The 21,766-nt window shown below is 39.2% G+C and overlaps 4 protein-coding genes across 4 annotated transcripts in view; 2 read left to right on the top strand and 2 right to left on the bottom strand.

Moving 5' to 3' along the window:
- Window positions 1–26: 26 nt before the first annotated feature.
- On the bottom strand, window positions 27–2,316 carry LOC108135586 (serine/threonine-protein kinase RIO1). Its single transcript, XM_017256382.2, has 3 exons — window positions 2,108–2,316; window positions 739–2,049; window positions 27–676 (listed from the first exon to the last, which is right to left on the bottom strand). The coding sequence occupies exons 1-3, from the start codon at window positions 2,174–2,176 to the stop codon at window positions 302–304; spliced, it is 1,755 nt and encodes a 584-aa protein (XP_017111871.1). The 5' UTR covers window positions 2,177–2,316; the 3' UTR covers window positions 27–301.
- Window positions 2,317–2,633: 317 nt separating this feature from the next.
- On the top strand, window positions 2,634–3,664 carry LOC108135605 (DNA-directed RNA polymerase III subunit RPC8). Its single transcript, XM_017256417.2, has 3 exons — window positions 2,634–2,826; window positions 2,883–3,365; window positions 3,424–3,664. Exons 1-3 carry the CDS (start codon window positions 2,716–2,718, stop codon window positions 3,553–3,555), a joined length of 726 nt encoding a protein of 241 aa, XP_017111906.1. The 5' UTR covers window positions 2,634–2,715; the 3' UTR covers window positions 3,556–3,664.
- Window positions 3,665–3,755: 91 nt separating this feature from the next.
- Window positions 3,756–21,766, bottom strand: part of LOC108135603 (F-box/LRR-repeat protein 16) — a 36,416-nt gene continuing 18,405 nt past the window's right edge. Inside the window, exons 5-6 of the mRNA XM_017256415.2 lie at window positions 8,514–8,709; window positions 3,756–5,197 (exon numbers count right to left, since the gene is read on the bottom strand). Of these exons, the coding sequence (XP_017111904.1) occupies window positions 4,900–5,197; window positions 8,514–8,709 (494 nt within the window). The 3' untranslated portion in view covers window positions 3,756–4,899. The remainder of the gene's footprint in view (window positions 5,198–8,513; window positions 8,710–21,766) is intronic.
- On the top strand, window positions 5,658–8,077 carry LOC108135604 (serine protease 53-like). The gene is made up of 7 exons (XM_017256416.2): window positions 5,658–5,887; window positions 5,952–5,997; window positions 6,417–6,562; window positions 6,620–7,216; window positions 7,275–7,314; window positions 7,369–7,505; window positions 7,562–8,077. Exons 1-7 carry the CDS (start codon window positions 5,689–5,691, stop codon window positions 7,945–7,947), a joined length of 1,551 nt encoding a protein of 516 aa, XP_017111905.2. The 5' UTR covers window positions 5,658–5,688; the 3' UTR covers window positions 7,948–8,077.

Below are 21,766 nucleotides of genomic sequence, written 5' to 3'. Positions count from 1 at the left end.
AAAAATCACAAAAAAATATAAAACCCTTATTTAAATATTTTTTTAATTTTTTTCTTAGCTATGCTAACTACACGGCCAGTTATTATAATATTTACAATTAGGAAATTATATTGACTTATGGTGCATCGCGTTATTTTTGGAATCTTTCAAGAAATTTCGGTTTTTATTAAATTTAAAAGGCTTAGTTAATATTTATATGCCCATTTAAATCGTTTAAAATTTTCACACCTCTTCTAACGATGCAGCAAAGTTGAAAATCAAATGATAAGAACTTAAACTCACTTTTATATAAACTCGATTTCTATTTTTTCATGCTGCCCATTTTCTCCTTGCGCTTTTTTACGTGCTTTTTCACTTTGACCTTGCGCTGCTCGGCCTTGGCCTCTTTTACGGCCTTTTTGCGAGCCTTTTTACTCTCCGGAGACTCCTCCCGTGGTCTGGCGGAGTTCTTGAACCGACTAGCGTCATCGTCATTGTCGTTATCCTGCGATCCCTCGTCCTCGCTGTCGCCCGTTTGGGCTTCGCTACCTTCCTCCTGGTTGCCGGTGGAGGATTCCAGGACGTCAGGCTGCTGCTGCACATCCAGATCGGATGTCAGGCCGGTGATCTTGCCGTAGATGAGATTTTGCTGCACACCCTGCTTGGCCTTGGCCACATCCCGCTCGAAATGGCGAACCTGTAAAGGGCATTCCGGTTGGTAATTCGAATTTAAGTTAAGAACTCATTTGAAAAACGTACCTCATCCAGGCGCTTTGGGATGTAAGTGTTCTGCCACACGGCCTCATCGATCTTCTCCTGAGCCGAGATGGCATCAAAGTCGCGATCCTTGATCCGCTCCGAGATGCGCTCCAGGCACTCCTCCATGTTCTCGACGGTGATGGTCTGGTCGGTGATGAAGTCGAACAGCTCCTTCACGGTCATCGTGGCCACCGCCCGTTTGCGGAAGAACTCCGATATGTTGGTGCAATCCTTGCGCAGGAAGTCGAACGAATGCGGATGATCGTGCTCCACCGACTGGCTGACATCGATGATCACCAGCTGACCGTCCTGCAGCAGGATGTTGAACTCCGAAAGGTCGGCGTGCACCAGGCGGCACTGATTGTAGATGCGCCACATGATCACAACGCAATCCCTGTACAACTCGCGAGCCTTTGAAGTGCTCAGCTCGACATCCTTGAGTTTCGGAGCCGGCCAGCCGTCGCGACCGCAGAACCGCATGACCAGGACATGCGACCGCAGCAGGATCGGCTCCGGCACTGGAACGCCGGCGTTGCGCATCCGCAGATAGTTGCGCATCTCCTTCTCCGCCCAGGTGCGCACCATTTTGCGAGGATTGTGCTTGCAGTAGCCGTGCCGGAAGCGGAACTCGCCGGACACGTACTTATCGCGGTCCTTGAACACCAGAATGGACGTCTTGTAGATCTTGATGGCGAACTCCTCGTCACCGTTCTTCGACACGGCATGGTAGACATTCGCCTCCTTGCCCGTCGAGATGCAGCCGTTGATCTCCTGGATAAGGCCGCGATTCAGCAGCTTGAAGAGTATCATCCGGGTGCGCGGATCCATCACCTGTTCGGCGGTGGCCCGGTCGTGTTTGTCGCGCACCTGCGTCCGCTCCCGGCGGTCGAAGTTCACCAGCCGGTTGGCCGCCTGGGCGCTCATGTTCGTGGTGGGATCGTACTTCTCCACGTTGATGCGGGCGGAGTAGCGGCGCAGCAGCTTGTCGTTGGGCTGGTAGCTGCTGACGCGCTGTGGGCCACCGGATCCTCCGCCGGAGGCACCTCCGCCAGCGCTTGTGAGCTGCGGCTGGGCGTGCAGCTTGTTGAAGCCCGTGTAGGCCTCCTCGTAGGTATCGTAGTCATCGCCCACGTCGTCGTAGTCCTCCTCCTCGTCGTACTCCTCTGCGTCCTCGTCTTCCGGTTCATCCTCCTCGTTGGTGGGTTCTATCACCTGGGCCAGGTCATCGCTGGCATCCTTGGGCGTCAGCTTTATGTCCTTGAAGATCTCGTGCTTCACTGTGAGGGCCTTGAAGTCTTTCACCCATTCAGACTATCAAAATAGGAAGTATTAAAGTATTTCATTAACAGATAATAACTATTTTGCTTACGTTCTTCAGGTCTTCTTCTTCCTCCTCGGCGTCGCTGTATTTGTGCTGATCGTTGCTCATTGTGGACATGCAGGATTAACTAGTTATTATTAAGTTCTCTGACGTATTTATAGTGCAAAAACTTAAAAAACAATGCAAAAGTTTATCAGAGTCCGCTAATTTCACAAATTTGTCCAACCGCACGTGTTGCGAATGCCATTCGCAGTGAAGCGTTGACATTGTTTTGGTTATTTCTAGGGATGGTTATCAGCAAACAACATATGTACGGTATTTTTCGTGACAAAAAAACAATAAGGGCATTCACTGTAGTACCAAAGCGCTGACCAAATATTTGTGAACAACTTTTGCAAATCATACAAATATCATTTGTAAATAGTTTGTTTTGTTTTAATGTAAACGTAGTTAAATATATTAAATAATTAGGAATGAACACATATGGAATAGAATAACCATCAATTCGAAAGGTTTTCGTATATTTGTTGTTTGGTATTTTTTGGTTTTATTTGCCTATGTGTATGTGGTCACACCTGCAACTACACATGGTAATTCGCATTCAAAACAATGAACGACCATTAGTTTTGAGTTCTATATTTTAACAATTTGGCGACATGTTCGTGTTGTCCGAGCTGAAGGACAATGTGCGAATTGCGCCGGACCAGTTTCACCTTAAGTTGGTGGACGCCGTGCGCGACGAGATCGACCGGAAGTTGGCCAATAAGGTGAGCTAAATTTAAGTCTCATTTGAGGTCCTTGTTTCCGAATTCTTATGTTGCAGGTTCTGCTAAACGTTGGACTATGCATTGCGCTCAAGGATATCGTCTCGCTGAAGGACTCGATCATCTTGCCAGGCGACGGAGCCTCGCACACGGAGGTGCTCTTCCGATACGTGGTTTTCCGGCCAATGGTGGGCACGGTGATCACTGGCAAGATACGGAACTGCAGCCGGGAAGGCGTCCACGTGACGCTGGGCTTCTTCGACGACATCCTCATCCCACATGCCGCCCTGCAGCATCCCTCGCGATTCGATGAGGCCGAGCAGGCCTGGGTCTGGGAATATCCACTCGAGGATGGCGCCAAGCACGATCTCTTCATGGACGTGGGCGAGCCCATCAAGTTCCGGGTGTCGCGCGAGATTTTCGAGGAGACGTCACCCATTGGACCGCCTAAGGCGGAGGTTCAGTCACAGCAGGGACCCAGCACATCCTCGGCCGCCGCTTCAGCCGCTTCCCAGGAGGTCAAGACTCCTTACAGGATTATTGTAAGCCATTGTATGTTTGTTTAAAGGTTTTGTTTATATATTGTGTGCCCCTATTTAGGGTGCCATTAATGAATCCGGCCTGGGCGTGCTCTCCTGGTGGGATCAGCAGGGCAAGGACGAAGAGCAAGACGATGAGGAAGGCGACGAGTACGACAACGACGAGGATGGCGAGGGCGCCTGCGAGGAATGACCCTAACGTTAACTCAACTCTATGATAAGTGACCCATTACTATTGTTAAGAGGCGATTTAAATAGGAGTTTAAATGTTGGACTTTTAAATTAAAAGAATATAATTTAAACCATCACAATATAGACTGCCTGAAATCCAATCAACCCATTCAATCAACCCAATTAACCTTAAATCTATGATATAATTGAAACGCATTCTTATTAATTTTACCATTTATTTATTTTATCATGTACTTGTAGAGTTGTGTTGTTCTTGGTTTAAGACTGCCGTTTCCAAACTCCGTTTGCTTAATGTTCCCGATGAAACTCTCTCACATTGGATTTAAAAACAAAGCATTTACATTAGGTTTGAGTGAGGGTTTTACTTAATGAGAAGAGCAGCTCTATAACGTAAGCTAGATATATAGAGTATCTTTGACGGCCAGAAGTCGATTGTTTGTGTCTATGATTTCGCAATTGCAATTCGCAACTTGACAACAATTTGCTAAACATTGTGTTAAATATTGACTTCGTTTTGGTAGCGTGCACTTTCTGTCGCCGATTCCTTGCTTAAAATACTTTCAGTAGCCGTAAATTAATTACAGAGTAGTCATATGGTACAATCGAAGTAAGGTTTCACTGGTCAGGGGCTGCAAAAGTCTAGGATTTGTATATTTCAATTGCAATTTCAATCTAAAGCTGCCGGCAACTTTGGCCTGTTTTCGCTACACTCGTAAATATTTTCGAATTATCCTCATCTGCTGTTTTACTTCTTTGAACTAATGTAATTTAATTGCATATTTTGATTCACTTTGTATTTCGTTTTTTTCTTTTGTAATTTCTATTTGTTGTTTGTTCGTCTTTTGGGCGCAATGTTTTGTTTTAATTTTGTTTTGAGTTTGTCTCTTTTTTTTTAGTAATTTACACGTAGACTGTATGTTTGGTTACAGCGAGAGTAGTAAATAAAAGGTTCGTTAAAAACTACAATAATATAAATAATGTATATTTATAAATATAAATATAAATATATATTTATGTATATGTATATTAGACATATCTTGTATTGCATGTAAATAAATATCATCTTCGGGTCTTTTGTGGTACATCATCGTCTTAAACAGATCAACTTAACTAAGTTCCGTATCAAATCACAGCAGAAATCATAAAAAGTCTAAAACTATAAGGGATAGAGTACAGTGTTGACGGAAAGTTAAAGTCACATAGCACGCGAGGAACTTGCCGACTGGAGGTTAAGTGTACCAAATTAGCATACTCGAATACCCAAACCAAAATCAGTGAGTGCTCCGGGATCGTCCGTCCTTCCATCAATCCAATCAATGATCGATGATCAATGATCAATGATCGATTATTCGATAATCAGGCAGCGGGGCAGGTGCTCCTTCAGGTAGTCGAACAGCTCGTGTGACGCCCCCGGGCAGTTGGTCAGCTCCAGCTCCTGCAGGTGCCGCAGTTGGATCAGGCTGGACAGGCCCGAGGAGGTCAGCAGCGGACAGCCGGCCAGGGACAGCACCTGCAGGTTCCGCATGGAGCACAGGTGCTGCAGCCCGAAGTCCCTCACCTGGGAGCACCAGCGCAGGAAGAGGGCGGTCAGCGACAGCATCGTGGAGATGTAGCCCACGCCAATGTCCGTTATGTGCACGCATCTAAAAAGGCACAGAAAAAGCTCCATTTAAATCGAAGAACACCAAGGAAGAGGCAAAAATATTTAATATTATAATTAAATTATTATTATTAAAGAAAAACGATTTTGTTTTAATGGTCCTAAAAAGTATCACAAAATAGGGGCCACCTTTAAAAGTATTTATTTATTCAAGATAACCTTTCTTAATATATGCTTATATAAAAACACATATATGTATTTATATTTTTTTTTAATTATAAAAGTATTTTATTTTGTTTTTTTTTTATATAATTTTTGGTTCTAATCTGGTTTAAGAACAATGATTTCTTGATTTTTAGAATTTAAAAATAACATAATTTATATATAGTAAGTTAAAGACAATGATAATATTTTCTTAGGAATATAATATGACAGGGTCAGAAATCTTGACTCGCGAACATTGATAAGAAATTGATAAGAAACAAGAACGAAAATCGCAATTTTGTGTTTCATTTAATTTGTGCCCCGCGTAAAATGCAGTCGTCTTTAGCGGGGATTTCTTTGTTCATTTTGTTTTTAAGCCACCAGGGGGCTGGCCAGTTTCTGGAGGAACCCTGTGGAACTATAATCGGTTCCAATGGCATTTATTCTGGACTCCAAAAAAGTGCTCCTTGGATGGCAGTCATCAGAAATGCCTCTGATTATTTATGTGCCGGCACCCTGATTCACAGACGTTCGTATAATTATTGACTTAAAGATTTATATTATGTATAATATTGCACTTGCTTTTTTTTCAGGCTTTGTTTTAGGCACTGCACAGTGTTTAATGAATCAGTTCACGCTGTAAGTGTCCTCAAAAATAAATATAATAAAAACGAAAAGAATCTGGCTTAAAATTAATTTTAAAATGAGCAAAACAATTATTCTTGTGCAATTTTTCTATTTCTATTTTTCTTTAATATTTGCATTTTATTATGTGTTAACTCTTTTTAGTTAAAAAGTTATTTATTTAATATTTTCAATCAAATAAAGCGTATATATTTTAATTAAAATAGCATATCACTACGAGTACATAAATCGGTCGACTATTCAACTTTTATAGCAACAATCGTAAAATTTATAAAATTATAAACCAAAATTCATTTTAATTAAAGTAGCATGACAACTAAACTGTAATTTAAAGTATTATGAAATGTTATTAATTGGTATAATTGTAGTTAAGCTTTCTTTCCTGTTCTTAATAATATTTTTATGGATTAAAGATTAGTGAGGTTGGCAGCACACGGAAAAGCGCAGGCATATACCGAGTATACTGCCACCCAAGCTCTAATGCACCGATCTTTCAACAAGTTAACTCAGCAGAATGATATAGGCCTGCTTAAACTGTCGAGCAGCGTGGTCTTCGATGGTATGTGAGATATGGTTTTAAACTTAAACAAAATTACTAAAAATCTTCTCATTGCAGACCACATTTACCCCATCTGCATTGTTTTGGATAAGAGAATTAACGATCACATAGAGATGATTGGGACGTTCAAATCCCTTGGCTGGGGACCATCGAGAAGTGACTTGGAGTTCAATGAACTGCACACTGTCACCGTTAACAAAGTCAGTGAAATCGAATGTCAAAGGCACTCGGGTGACACTCATAACAAGATCTGTGGTCGTATGCCGTTCGCCTGCTGGAGTGATGACGATTCTGGCAATCCACTGACCACCAGCATTGCCTTTAATGAAACCACCGATCTGGAAGTGCAGTTTGGTATCGCAAGCTATGGAAGATCAAGCTGCGAGGGACCCATAATTTTCACCAACGTGACAAGCTATGTGGATTGGATTGAGGAAACAATAAATAGATTTTATGCCAAGGAAACTCCTTTGAGTTCTCCAGAAGAACCAAAACTAAAGCTTGCGGATGCAGTGACTCCCAAACCGAATCAAATCCAGATGGTACGGGATATATGGTTGTATAGTGATTGCGGTGGTGATACCATAGAATCGCACCTACTGGCATTCGTTTATGGAGGTACTTTCCAGGCACACGGTGTGTTTGTCACTGACAGTAAGTACTCAATTTAAATGCCTATTTCTGCTAATCAATAATCAATCTTAATTTCCAGAATTTGTTTTAACAATTGCCAGGGAATTGCCAGATAACTTGTAAGTTGTGCTAGCTTTTTTAGTACAAATATTTTTTAAATTGTTTTTTTGCAGATTTGTTGGCCCAATGGCATTAAACAGAACTTTATACACTCCCTTAAAAGTTGAGTGGATCTTTAGGCATCCTCAATACTTAGACGACGGCCAAAATGATATAGCATTGCTCAAACTGGAGCAATCGGTGGCGATTGGTAACTTAATTGTTGGTCAAGATTGCAGTTTCCATTACTGAGTTCCTCTTTTGCAGGCGGTTTGAAACCGATCTGTGTGCTCACGGAAGAAAGGTACCAGCCAGAGGCAGAATCTTCTTCGCCCTTTACTTTATTCGCCACCAAGGAAATTAACCAAATCATTAGCATATACGAACACGATGTTGAACTCGTCGGGCCCGGCGAATGTTCATATAATATACAGGGAACAATCGGACAAAATCAACTGTGTATCGCTGGTTCTCCTCAGATCAATGAGAATTATGGAAAACATGGAGACTTGTTGGGCATAAAGATGTGGTATTCGGGAAGGGAATGGCTAAGCTTGATTGGTATTGTCAGCTATTCAACTAATGGTCTGCATGTTCTCACAAATGTTATGAGACATACAGCGTGGATCACTCATGTTGTTTCGACTAATTAGCTACAGCAACCCGTTAAAAATGTCTATCTATAATTAAATATTGTAAATTCCTCATATTAAAAAAATTCCTCATATTAGAAACATCCTGTGTCTATTTAAAAAGTTTGAGCTTATGGAAAGCAGCTGAGAGCAATCTTTATAAATCAATTGTTACAAAAAAAATAATACTTTTTATGTTTTATTAAAATTCCAGGAATTATAAAGCAACACTTTAAAATTAACACTTAGCAACACTTAATTAAGTCATGGGAGAAAATAAGCTTTGTTTTTTATAAATTTGTTTTATAAATTAAAATTAAAAATTCCAGGAATTATAAAGCAACCCTTTAAAAACTCCCACTTTAAGTTATGATAGAAAATAAGTTTAGTTTTCTTAAATTCAAAATAATTTGTTCAAGAATTTTGTTTTGAGTGTAAGTTTGCTGCAGTTCTTGCCCCTGAACTGCCGACGAATAATGGCCATTGCCGGAGATGAGGTTCAGCTACTAGGTGACGGAAATTGAATTTAACTCATGAATAATAAGGCACCCAACGGGCGGAGGGCGGAGGTTGGAGGTCGAACTCACCTATCCAGTGTCAGCTCCTCCAGCTGGTTCAGATCACAGGCGATATACTCGAGCGAGGCGTCCGTGATGCGGGGACACCAGGACAGGTCCAGGGCGCGCAGCTTCTGCAGGTTCTCGGCAATCAGCTCCACGCCGTCGTCCGTCAGCTTGCTGCAGCCGGAGAGACTCAGCACCGTGAGATGGGGCAGGGAGTGCACTGCAATCGAGAGGGGAGGGGCCGAGCTTGGCATTAGTTTCGGGTATCAGCTGGGCATTCAGCCACGTGGCATTCGCCTCACGTAGCCGGCTGCAGATGCTCCACTTCGCTGGGAACACGTCCCAGGGAATGGGGCCTCCGCCGTCGGGATAAGTATGTTCGCGCCACTAATGTATAAAGTTGGCCCCCTTTAAGCCCACATTAAAGACTTCTCAGTTTACAGTTCAGTTGCAATCTTTGTTTTTACCACAAAGTTTAAAATAACATACCTAAATTATTTTTAAGCATCAATCTTTAATACTGCTATAACAGATACAAAATTTAAAAGGACTTTGCATGATTATAAAAATTATAGCACTCCCATAAAAATGTAAGCATAGTAGTTAAAACAGATATTTCAAATCCGAAAAACATATTTAGGCTCAATAAATTTATAGAAATATTTAAAACGGCTAATAGAAATATATAATATAATAAAGTAAGGAATATAACCCAAAAACTTGATCCATTAAATAAGTGCTTTGTTGAGCGAATAGAATAAACCTATGAATATCTGCATGAACCGAAATTGTAAATTTAATTAATTATTTGTAATTGACAGATTCATCAATGGATCTTATTAACATAAAAAAGTGATTTTGTTGAACATTGAGTGGTGCTGATGATGTGAGTGTGAAAACAACCTAATGCATTACGAGTGGTATTTAGGTTTTATGGTTATTCATAAAATGCGGCAGCCGAAGCCTATTTGCAATAAGCTGACTTGTTCTGAATTTGTTGCTAAGCTCTATTCAGTCTTGAGCTAGACTAATGTGTCATGTATCTAATTACGAGGGCTATTTAAGGCCCACAGCCTCAGCTGCTGTTCTACTAAAACAGATTCAGTTTCTCAGCTCGGCTCAGCTCGTTCCATTTATGTCGACTAAAGTTTGCTCTGTTCCACATTTTGCTGTGTCACTTGCTGGCATGTTTGTGCCGCTTTTCCTTTCCTCAACTCTCCTTGTGAATCTCGGATTATTTGTCCTTTCTGCTTTGTGGATAAGGACACAATGCCCCGTGTTCTTAGCTTATATTTCAGTTTTGAATAAAACAGTAGACTCTTAAAATTTAAAAAAAATTCTTATACTTCAATAAATATTATTACTTGAAAAAATCTGTTTTTAAACTATAAAATATACGATCATAGCTTTTCTATAATGAAATAGTTTGACAAATATAAAATTGTTTATTTATTTAACTCAACAAACAAATTTTATATATTTCATTTTTAATAGTGCAAACAAATAAATCAAACTAACTTGTTTGGTTAGATGACGTCCATGTAATTATTTTCGCGTAAATGAAAGAGTTGTGTGTGCCTGCTGATTATGGATAACCGATACAGGATAAAGAATAACTTATAGTGTGTACAGAAAGCACACGGCTGCAATTACCTTTCGTAAGCAGCTTAGACTTTGCTAATGGGAATTATTCCCTTGGCAGGAAGGAAGTGGGCGATGGAGGAGTTCGGGGCCCAAGAAGAGGGCACGTGCGGCGGCTGCGTAAACAGAGATAAAGCGGCCAAAGAAGACAAACTTCAGGCCAAAGTAATGTGTGTGTGTGTGTGTGTTTACGTGAAACTCCCAGCCGTTTTCCCATCCCCCAAAAACACTTTCCCCTTTCCCTGAGCTCAAAGAAGTCGAAAAATGCTGGGTCCGGTCGACTAAGCCGCTTTGTATTCACTTAGAGTCACTCCATATTCACCTCAGACACACTCAGATAAATTGTAATAATAAATAAAGGATTTGTTTAAAACGATTTTTCCCACTATATTTTTTTAGAAAAACAGATTATCTTTCAATAAATGTTAGTACAGAAAAGATAAACTATCGTCTCTCCTGGTCTTAAATTGCTACAATTCATACTTTTTATTATAATTTGAAAGCATTTCTAAACCATTCTCATAAAGACAATAAGTGTATTTTAAATTTTAAAACATAAACATATAGTATTCACAAGTCAAAATATTTAACAGCTTTTATATTTACTTTTAGTTACCTAAAAACTAATAAGTTCGCATCATTCCTTTTAAAATTAAATGTTTTTTATTAAAATACTTTGAATATTATTTTTCATTTAGTAATATTCTAGTTTGAGTTATTTTTTTTTTCTTTTTGTTGCCAGTGCACTCTCGTATGTGTGCAAGTGTGGGTGGTTGTGTGCCCCACTTTGGTTACCGCCAGATATTTAGAAACTTAGGTACTTGCTAGGAGCAGTGGAGCGCTCCTCTTGTTTGGCTTCTGACCAAAAAACCACAAGGCATACGAAAAGCGATTTGAATTACAAAATATGCGCCAACAAGCGAATCCACATGAAGATAACCGCGATACTAGCCCCTGAGCCTCTGAAGCCAAATGGAAAACTAACGCAAACAGCGATCTGAATGGGGGCCTATGAAAAATTAACACAACCAACTCGCTGTGCTCAGCCTTTCTATTGACTAGCTGAAGCGAAGCTTTTGTGCCCTGCATACAAAGCGAATCCTTTTTTTAGATTTCCAATGGAGTTTTTAGAGAGTTTAAATAAGAATTGAGGACATAAAGGAGAACATGGGGTGGTGAAAAGAAAATTAACAGGCTATAAAAAAGTCTGTTTAAAATTATGATTCAAAGTCTGAATTCATTGGTTGTACAAAGATTCCGAAATTATTAAATAAGCACATTATTTAGCAGAACATTATCCTACAAAATTTTAATTAATTTCCATCTCATTTCATATTTAAGGAAATGTATTTTAAGCAACTAATTTGTTTTAACTGATTGTATTTTACTTATAATATTTACTAAATATTTCTGTATAATAGTTTTTTTTTCACAATATATATATATAGCCTCAGTATAAACAGTATATAAATCCCATTCAAATTAAAACTTTAACTTTACAGTCACAAATATATTGTAGATACTGCTCTATTTAAACAAAAAGTGCTACTTCAATTTGCCAAATCAATTGGAATGTGCCGATTAGGTATCTGATTGGAAATAAGTTTTTCCCGCACCGCCCATTTAAGAAATTGCAACATTCGAGAGATTCCCTGTGCATCGGGATCGTTATTGACGAAGGAATTGCAAATCCATTGCTAATGCATATTCAGGCGTAATTGAGGGGGCGATTGCGCGATGGGGCGTTTGTCGAGAAGCCACAGCAGTGACGATAACCGTAACGCAGACGACCAACTTGGTTGAGGCTGAGGGGCTCTTGGCCAAGTTACCAAGTTGCCAGGCAACGCCAGCTCCTCAAGGAGCTAACTGTAATTGTATCTATCAAGCGGTGAATGTGGACGCAGTACAATCCACAATGGCAACGGCGACGCCCCAAAACCTTAAAACCGCAAAAACATCCAACGACAAAGGCGCCTCTGTGCACACAAACATCTAGTACAGACAGTCCTTCTTCGATAACTTGGACAACTAAAAAATATATGATTTTAAAAGGCTCCTGGTAAAAATTATTTAAAATAAAAGTTGTTAATGCAACTTCTTTGCTATAAGTTTTATATAATCATTTTTCAATGAAAAGAGTTTTCAGAACATAACTTGAGTAAGTACTGCCTTAAAAGAGAATAATGTTTTTTTTTTACTTACAATTTTTTATATTGAATTTTGTTTGTAATTTTGTTTAACAAAGTAATTAATGTCGCATATGAAATATACTGAAAGATGTAAATTTTCTTTGTGAATTTTGTACAACTCGGAGAAGTTTTTAAATAAAATCATTAAGGTATATATAATTGTGATATTTTAACGGGAATCGGATTTAGTTATTAAGCCGTGTTTTTATCTGATAAGTCCAAGCCTTAAAGGTTCGACTGTTATGATGAGCGTTTATACCGATCACAGACGTAGATACAGTTACGATGTACTTAATCGAACGCTTGTGATGGAAACTGTGATTAAGTGCAGCCGGCGACACAAGCAGACCACAATGCAAAAGGGAAAATCCGCGGGGCGGGATGCGATGGTCGATAATGATCGCAGCCCGAGTGACATCGATTGAATTACACTCGGAGCGAGTTCAGAGCATGGGCATTGGAACCAGCGTTAGAAGCCCCTCAGATCATCCAGATCGACCAGATCTCGCATCTGCCGCCCGAGGAGTCGGCGCTTATTTATCGCGCCTGCAATCACCGTTGAATTGCATTTCATTATCAGCGCTCTATCGACGCGCAACGATTCTCGATTCGATTCGATTCGATTCGAGTCCCGATCCGAAACTAATTCCCAATAAAGTCAAAAGAAATCACCTCATGGTGCTTCTGGTGATCAAGAGTTCCGAATCCTGTGCTGCAGTTTCGTTTTGTGACCGACACTAACGGGTAATTGATTGGCCCCGCAGGATTACTCGTTTCTGCGATCACAAATCATGAAATTGCAGCCAAAAGCAACAAAATCGTGGAACCAGTGAAAATATAACAAAGTTTGAGTGAACATAAAAAAAGGACTATATTTTAATGTTAAATTCTTTAAAAAAAATTCTTACAAAAAAATGTTAGATTGATCTTAAAATTAATTAGTATACTTTTTGTGATGTAAAGACCAAATGATGTGAAGGACTATTATGTAAAATTAAAACAAAAATTGAACAAAAACAAATTTTAGGCGAGAATGGTGATTTTTTTAAATAAATACAAATAGTTTCATAATGAAAATTTAAAATGCACAAAGGTTTGTAAATTTAACGATATGCTAGAATATATTTTAATATGGATCATAATCTACTAAAAAAAAGTGCTTTACTACTTCCCCTAATACTTCCAAATTAGTAAGATTTAAAAATAAATATTTAAGTGACTATTTTTATATAGAATCAAGGTAGTTGCCTTCACTTCAGACTGTCTGTGTGATACAACAATATATACAACAATTTATTGATAAGGAATTGAATGGCAATCTAGTAAATATAATTTAATCTTGAAACGGTTACCCTGACGAGATCAAGAGAGAGTTGTAGATTATGTAATGGGTCACTACCAGAAATCAAAGCTCACTGATTGTAGAAAAAGTGTTTTCGTTTGACTGTATTTTCTCTTCTCCAAACATGCTCAACCAGCTCCATCTCATTATTGACTTTCTATTTATTCCTGCTGTGCGATAGGTTGGGAAAAACAAATTACGAGTCGCCAAAGTTGGTAATGATTCATTCGTTCTATGAATAAATTGGGTTCATTTTCCGGGAATTTTCGTCGGATTATGAACCGTGGGAGAGCAAAGTCTACCTGGCTGCCTGATATGGAAATGGGAAACTCGCGCTCGACAGGACAGCGCATCAAAAATAGTGTCCCAAATCGTGGGCTTATGTTCCCCCAGCACACGCACTCGTTGAGACAGAGACAAGTGTCAATAGAAGGACGTGGGAACGGGGCGGGACGGGGGCGGGGGCGGGGAACACAAACATGTCGGGCAAACAACTTGTAACTTGTGTATCTGTAGCCATGAGATACATTTACATGTCCCATAACAACTAGCGACGTTTATGCGAGCCTCGTTTGGCATTCAGCTTCTGTTTTCCCAGGCCAACGTGTTCACTTTTCCCATTTTCCACACACAAAGAACCAAGAAAAAATAATACATTTGGACTGTCGTCGACGAAGGTTCGAATTTGATTTTTTTCATTAACAAAAAGTTTTGCGAGCATACGGTTTCGATTGAACAATGGCCCAAATGTGTGTATTTTTATACTTTCCAGTGAACTTTTGTTGGTTTTCCACCAACAAAAAAGAAACTTCTTGAAATTCTTTCTGCCCCAGCACTGGGACAACTCACAAATTCCACGTTTATTGGCAGCTTTTGCCTCTTGTCATGGCTTTCATTCTCCTACTTTTGGCATGCCAACGATTTTTATTGATTTTTCGGGCTATTTCGCATTCACATGAGAAAAGTTATGCTCACATAACGGTTAGCATTTGTTTATGACATTCATTTGATGATTGCTGATTTTTCAAATTGCCTCGTTTGGGGTCAATGGGGGAAAATTGCATTTGCTCAATGTTTTCCCTACTCAGTCAATACATAATTGTGTTACGTTGCGTATGCGTGATGTGAATATTACGCATACGTCAAAAACTGTGCTATTAGAAATCAACTAATAAAAGGTATATGATCTTAAGGTTGTTTACAAATCACTAAGACTTTGGAAGATTATAAAGTAATTCAAGTTTGGCCAGCAACTTTGAGAAAAACCATTAGTTCAAAGTGTTTCACAAAATGAGTAAAATTTATTAGGAAAGTTAAAACTTTTCTGCGACCAAAACTGAGAAGCGATAAATTTAAATCATTTCTGGCCGATGCCAGTCAAACTCAAATCAATATTTAAAGCCGATTTTCAGACTCTTGCCGAGCAAATTAAAGCTCATTCAGGCGAACTCTACCCAAGCTGCTTAAAGTTTAAGTTCAGTTTCCTGCTAGTGGCAGTGGACGTAGATGGCAGTCATTATGCCAATTACTCGAAAGTGGAGCAGGGGAAATTGCCATGAAATTTCACTGTGGCAACAAAACTTTTACGAGTATATTAAATAAAGCAGCGGCAGCAGCAGCAGCAGTAGCAGTAGCAGGATGAAAGCATTTTAGCTTAATCAGATCTTGCCGAATCGAAACATACCAAAGTCGCCTTTCGGCTTCTCAGATAATATAATATTCGAAATGGTTTCCTAACAAATGAATTGCCCTCAAAGAATCGACTGCAGCCACAGAAAGTTAACAATAAACACCCCATTGAGCAGATACTTTGCCTTGAATCTGATTTCCATGTCAATAAACACTTTGTAACATTTTCAATCGTTTATTTTAAATTAAATCAGGCATTAATAAGCATACTTTAATACTTTAAATTTTACACTTTAAAATTCCTATGTATTTACTAAAGGAGAAAGTGCTAAAAGAGCTAAGCTAACGAAAAACTTTAAGAGCCCAAGTCCTATATTTATTCTTAGTTTTAGTAAACTTAATAACGCAGAAGAATAGTTAATTAAAGTCTCCACGAATCTTTTAATGCTGAGCAACCAGGTTTCTAGATAGTTTAAGTTTCGCCTCATCTCGGATTTAACGAAGCTGCAGTCCTAAAATAAATCTTACCCAATTTCCCGGGCTTCTGGGAACTGAGGCTTAACCGCTTTAGGGTTTAAGTGGCCTGTCAATTACCGGCAAACTTTGAGGCCAAACAATGAATGCGTAAATGAGCAGGGAAAGGTCGTCTGGGGGTCGGGGGTCGCGAGTCGCGATTCGCGAGCTGAGTCCCCTCGCATAGGCAAATAATGTTCGAAACGTGCAGGCCTCATTAGGGTTCCCCCTCATTACAGTTGCCATGGAAAACGGGAAGGAAGTGGGCGGAAAGTGGGTGGAAAGTGGGTGGAAAGTGGGTGGAAAGTGGGTGGGAAGTGGGTGGAAAAAGTGGGCATTAAGTACCGCGAATTGCGTTGAGGTTACGCAATGGCAGATTAGCTCCAATTGGGGTTAGGGGTCTTGTAAAAGTCAAGCAGTCGGTACAATTAAAAAAAAAATTTAAAAAAAAAAACAAAATTAAAGCATGTGGTTTTTGAACAGAAAGAGGATTTTATAACCAGAAATTACAAATTAAGTATAGGATTTATTACCCATTCTCATACTTTTAACAAAGATTATACTGATGATGAGTTTCTTTAAAGTTAAAGAACGCAACGTAAAAGCCGCTCAACAATGAAAAATAAGGTATTCATGTATTTCTTAATAACTTTATTTCACTTTAAACCAAAAGAAAGATCATCTTTTAATATTTTAAAAGGAACATAAAAACATTTCTACATTATTTGCGGCTAGCATCTACAACCTTGAAAGAATTTAGTACATTCAACTATGCTAATCATAAATTCATGTGTTGTATACGTTTATATATATTCTGGGTTGTTATAACCATAAATTTTGCATTAATTTATGCAAATGAGACAGAACGAATTCGCCAAAAGGCGATAGAAAAAAACTTTGAAAGCGTGCCTCAGCGAAATCGACGAAAATAAGATGTAGCTACAATTACGATTCTTTTGGCAGTCTGACAGAATTCACTGCAGCCGAACAATTTCAATCAGAATAATTTTGTTTGCTGTGCTTTCGACAAGGTTTGCTTGTCAAATCGGTAATTGAGATTACTATGTTTTCGAGAAAATATTTATTATTTTGAGATTGGATTTGTCTTGGGTTAAGCTCAATCAAAGTTGATGTGCATAGATGTCTAATATGAAAGCACATGAATAATACCCTAATTATGTAGAATACACATCTTGAACAGAATAAGTAGAGCCATAAGTTATTACTCGAGATACGTTTTATGCCATTAATAGGTAACTTTTTATATTAATTAAATGTTCATGGTTTTAAGCTAATTTTTAAAGTATGAATGAACTAGCATAATTTAATAGTTAATTTCTTAAAACCCAATTGACCCACAGAGTCCTATTTGTTTGGGGAGGCTTTATTAAAAATGCATTTAAAGCGCTCAGCTGGATTGACGACTAATAGTCCCCGTGTGCTGGATCCTTCTACATACGTCTCTGCTCAGTCTGCAAGCATAGTTTTCCTGCGCTTTCCCACGTTTTCCACCATTTTCCACGCACATCGTTCTTGTGTGTGCGAATTTGATTGGCAGTTGGCCGGAGCTCCTTCTAAAGCCCTCCCTTGTGACTTAGCTCACATATTTTCCCGGCCTTTTCACAAGCAAAAAAAAAATAGGAAAAAATTGTTAACCCAGTTTTGTGCCCTGTTGTCAGTTCTTGTACTGGCCAACGAGTTCTTCCGCTCTGCTTCTTGAGCATTTCCACTATAAACTTAAATGACGTCAATTACTCCTCTCCAGTTAAAGTTAAATTGCTCCAGTTTGACTTAGGATGTGCCTTTTAATTGCTGAGAATTGGTGCAGAATAAATGCTTTTTTTGCTTTGTTCGGCTTTTTAAGTGTTCGAGTAGAAATCTGTAGTTTATTCAAAGTTTTTTATTGCTTTTGCTTGGAAAGTATACCTCTATACCTCTAAGTAAATACTGATTTACGATACGTTCTACAATACGTTCTAAAGGCAATTATTTGTTAAGTTTTTCTGATAGGCCTTTATAATGGGAACTTTAAAGTGGCTTGCAATTTTAGACACCTCACATTTGCCCTTAGCTTTACATATATCAAAGGTAATTTTAAATTAGCCAGAAGCTTGTGTCAGGTCTTGCCCTAGTTTGACTTTTGTGTATAATTTCACTTGACACTTTCTCCGCAGTCCGGTGAAAGTGACAGAAAATCTCCAGCAGCTGCCACTTTCCCCGCAAGGCGGTGGTGGTGTCATCCTGAGCTGCATATGGATGCCTGACACTATATATATATTATGGCCGGTATAAATAGAGACTTGGAGCTCTGTTTAGGGCCCCAGATGTCGGCAATTGACAACATCATCAGTAGGAAAATCAGTAGCTTGATGATGGTCACCAGTGGATATTGTGTGTGGGTGTGGGTTTAAATGCACATGCAGCTGGATATTTTTCTTCATCCTTTTGATTTTCCGGCGTGCGTCATTGCGTGCAACTATTTCCGCCGTAATGCCGTGTGCGTGAGTCTGTCTCGGCTGCCATCAAATGCAATTAAAATGGAATTTCACTCGCCCACTTGCCATTTGCCTGTTTTGCAACCCTTTTAGCCATGAAACTTGCTGCATGTGGCAGCCTCTCAAATCGCATTACATAAGCCAGCAATTATGTTCCTTGTGGCCTGGCCCTCAACTTTGAACTTGCTTGTTTACATGCAAGTTGACGTTATATACGCACATAACGTTCAGTACATTCACAATATATACAATGTGGGCTGAAAGTTGAAGGGACTTCTGAGGGCGGGAGTGCAAAACAAGTTTGTCCTTGCCCTTTATCTGCTAACTGACATTTTCTGCTTTAAAGCAATCTGTGTGCATTTTATATTATATTTATTTATTTTAGGCCTTCTTTGTCAGTTTTATTAGTTATTTATTTCCATAGACACTGTGCCATTGAATATCAAATGCACATTGTCTATTGCAAAGAATTGAACTATTTAATTGCAGTTTATCTTACGGCTTACTGTATATTTAAGTCTTAATCCGACAGTTATAAAATTTGCGAAATAATATATAGTTGGTAGATTTTCATAAAAACCAAATTTTATTGTACAATTTTGTACAAAGGTAGAGTTGCTTTAATACGACTTAAGGATAAACAAATGTTTATTTATCGCCGGGGTAATTGCTCTAAGAATGTTGGCGTAAACATACATTTTAAGCTACGATTTAATTAATAACAAATTTCTACTCCATTTTCATTTAATTGTTATTCCATTTTCATAAAAAAAGTGATGTAAATCTGTAAAAATTAATATTTCAAAGTCGGCCAGAACGTAGTCTGATTTTTAATTTGAACAAAAAAATGAATTCTTAAACTTGAAAAGTTTTTGTTTATTAATTAGACGTTTTCATTTTTCTCCATCGTCAGCAGTTTGCCTTGAAGTTTTATTCCGCAGCAGAAATTAACTTAAAAGTTTACCCCAACTTGGAAACATTTCTTACTCCAATCTCAACCCTTTAACCCCAAGAAGCTGCATTTAATTAATGAAATTCACTGGGAGTGCACTTTCCGTGTCGCCGCATTCACTGCTCTTCGGTTGCTCTTCAAAAGGCGCAACTGTGAGCAAATTACGTCAAGTTCATGGTCACTGCCAACTGACAATTGATTGACAATTTGGCCAAATACCCAGCGCAGGAGGGACCATGCGTGCCGGGCGGAACGATGCCATCGCCCCCCAAAGAGCTTTTATAAAAATAAAGTTAATTAAAAATTGCTCAGCAAGAGAGCGCGCCAGAAACACGACGAAAACACAGGAGCCACATCCGAGTGCCTTGAAAATGCAAATGTAATTAAATAAACACGACACCCGACGGACGCCCATCAGCGGCGGTGGTCCCACTACCCAGACTAGGATTTGATGGATGGAGGGCGGGGCAACAAGGAATTTCTATCCCCCTAGCCTGGTCCCTTTGAAAACCGGGAAGGTTTATCGATTTCGGGACCAAGGGGCGGACAGCTGGCAATGCTACTGGCTGAAGATGAAGATGAATTCGATGCCTTGGCGGGAAGGAATTTCTCCCTTGCCAAAGCAAGAGGGTTAGAAATTTCCCCAACCGCGCATACCTACAAGTCCAACATAATCAACATTGGGGTGGCCTGCTAAGGAAAAGCTAATAACACTGTCTTTAAAGATTATAGAACATTTAAATATTTCTTTTAACAAATATTTTCATTGCCTGCTGCAACCCTTAAGAATCTTTATACGATTATTTATTTTAGTTTATTGCTTGGCAAAGAATTAGCATACTAACATACTTTACTTATGTTTATTTAAGTTAACTTACTTATTATTTAACAAACACATTTTTAAAATATTGAACAATTTTAGAGGGAGAATACTTTTTTACAAAAACACAGTTCACATATTTCAATTGTATTTCAATAAAAATGATTTAATAAACTTTTTACGGTGCACAAACCAATCCATTTTACCTATTTTCCAGACGCCCGCTGCATCCCACTACAGTTTCATCATAAGCATCCACTGAAGATATTATACATTACAAATTTGGCTAAGGGGAAATCGAGAAATGGGTATGATGCCCCGGCATAGTGCATTTTGCGGTTAAATTGATGGACATGTCGCTTTCGCGTCGACAACTGCAATTGTTCAGGCGCGAAACGAACCGCAACCACTTCATTAGCAGTGTAGCTAGGAAAGCATCTCAACATCCTAATGTCACGCCTCTCAGCCGCATGGCAATTAAGAAATAAGGGGGTAATAATAGTAATCACAATTCACAAATTGAGAAACACAAAATCTTATACAACAATAACTGAAATCGGCATTTAAGAGGCAATTATACAAGATTTGATGATTAAATCCAATTAATTAAATTGCTTCAGACGCTATTTAACAAAGAAGTTCGTGGAGAATTCAGCAGTTGTTTTACTCACCCACACAAAGGATGACTACGCCCCTGGTTTTGTTCAGCAGCTGCGGATGCTGCTCACATTGAGTGAAAAGCTTGGTGGGCCATGTAGAGGAATTTGATTTGTCGCCCGACAAGCTTTTGTAGTTGCCTCAATTCATTATTTCTTTGCTCGGACTCTGCTAAATGAAAGGCGGCATTTATGTTGACACTGTTAATTAATGGCAGATTAACTTGTTCATTGTTTCGCTTACAATTCGACACTCTCGCCATTCGCATTCGCATTCGCATTCGTGATATTCGCTCGCTCACGTGCGAACTCATAAATCACGCATACGCCCGGTTGAACGACCTCGCCGGCAATTAACGGCGCGGCCAACAAGGGCGTCCTGTCAATGTGTCAGTCAGCCAAACAGCCAAATAGTCACTCAGCCAGCTCAGCTAGCCAGCAAGAAGCTCTTCCGTTTCCGCCTGCGGTACGGATTGCGTGCCAAATGATGTGTCACCTCACATTCAAATCCCAAAGTGGCAACTAAAGTCGCTGCCACACATCCCAAGCCAAACAGAACCCAATCACGGAGAAAAAAGCACTTAAATTTGATTGAAACATCACAAAGAGTGTTGCATAATTTTCATATTATTACAATTATAGTTTTTAAATTTACAAATTTTAAAATTTCTTCTGAGAAACACAGTACTATCAATATCTCTATTCCTTGAAAAGTTAAAAAAAAAGTACAAAGACCCAGAAACTACTATATTAAAGCACTTGAAATAATGTAAGGGTATACAGAAATTGGAATTTCTTTGTAAAACTTCTTAAGGAATATGAGGAAATACCTTTGAAAATTCTTGGAATAATAAACGGTATACAGAAACTTAAATTTCTTGGTAAAACCAATTTTGATTAGTGCAGACTGCCTTGTAACAGAGCTATGAGTTATTTCCCCCAGTGTTGAGCTGACATGGGCCATAAAAATGTTTCTGGCCGAGTGCCAACCAGAGTCTTCGCTGTCTCCTGTGAGCGGAGCCATCACTCCGAACCTGGAG

This window comes from Drosophila elegans, unplaced genomic scaffold, assembly GCF_018152505.1.
Source record: "Drosophila elegans isolate 14027-0461.03 unplaced genomic scaffold, ASM1815250v1 contig_208, whole genome shotgun sequence".
In the NCBI taxonomy this organism is placed as follows: Eukaryota; Metazoa; Arthropoda; class Insecta; order Diptera; family Drosophilidae; genus Drosophila; species Drosophila elegans.
Note: the sequence above shows the minus strand (reverse complement) of the source record. Positions and strands in the feature narration are given on the sequence as shown.

Coding starts and splice junctions, on each gene's coding strand:
- LOC108135586 (XM_017256382.2), bottom strand. CDS start 2,176: ATGTCCACAATGAGCAACGATCAGCACAAATACAGCGACGCCGAGGAG. Junction 2,050..2,107: donor AAGAAGAAGACCTGAAGAAC/GTAAGCAAAATA, acceptor CTATTTTGATAG/TCTGAATGGGTGAAAGACTT. Junction 677..738: donor TCCCAAAGCGCCTGGATGAG/GTACGTTTTTCA, acceptor TGCCCTTTACAG/GTTCGCCATTTCGAGCGGGA.
- LOC108135604 (XM_017256416.2), top strand. CDS start 5,689: ATGCAGTCGTCTTTAGCGGGGATTTCTTTGTTCATTTTGTTTTTAAGC. Junction 5,888..5,951: donor CGGCACCCTGATTCACAGAC/GTTCGTATAATT, acceptor CTTTTTTTTCAG/GCTTTGTTTTAGGCACTGCA. Junction 7,315..7,368: donor AGGGAATTGCCAGATAACTT/GTAAGTTGTGCT, acceptor GTTTTTTTGCAG/ATTTGTTGGCCCAATGGCAT.
- LOC108135605 (XM_017256417.2), top strand. CDS start 2,716: ATGTTCGTGTTGTCCGAGCTGAAGGACAATGTGCGAATTGCGCCGGAC. Junction 2,827..2,882: donor ACCGGAAGTTGGCCAATAAG/GTGAGCTAAATT, acceptor CTTATGTTGCAG/GTTCTGCTAAACGTTGGACT. Junction 3,366..3,423: donor AGACTCCTTACAGGATTATT/GTAAGCCATTGT, acceptor GCCCCTATTTAG/GGTGCCATTAATGAATCCGG.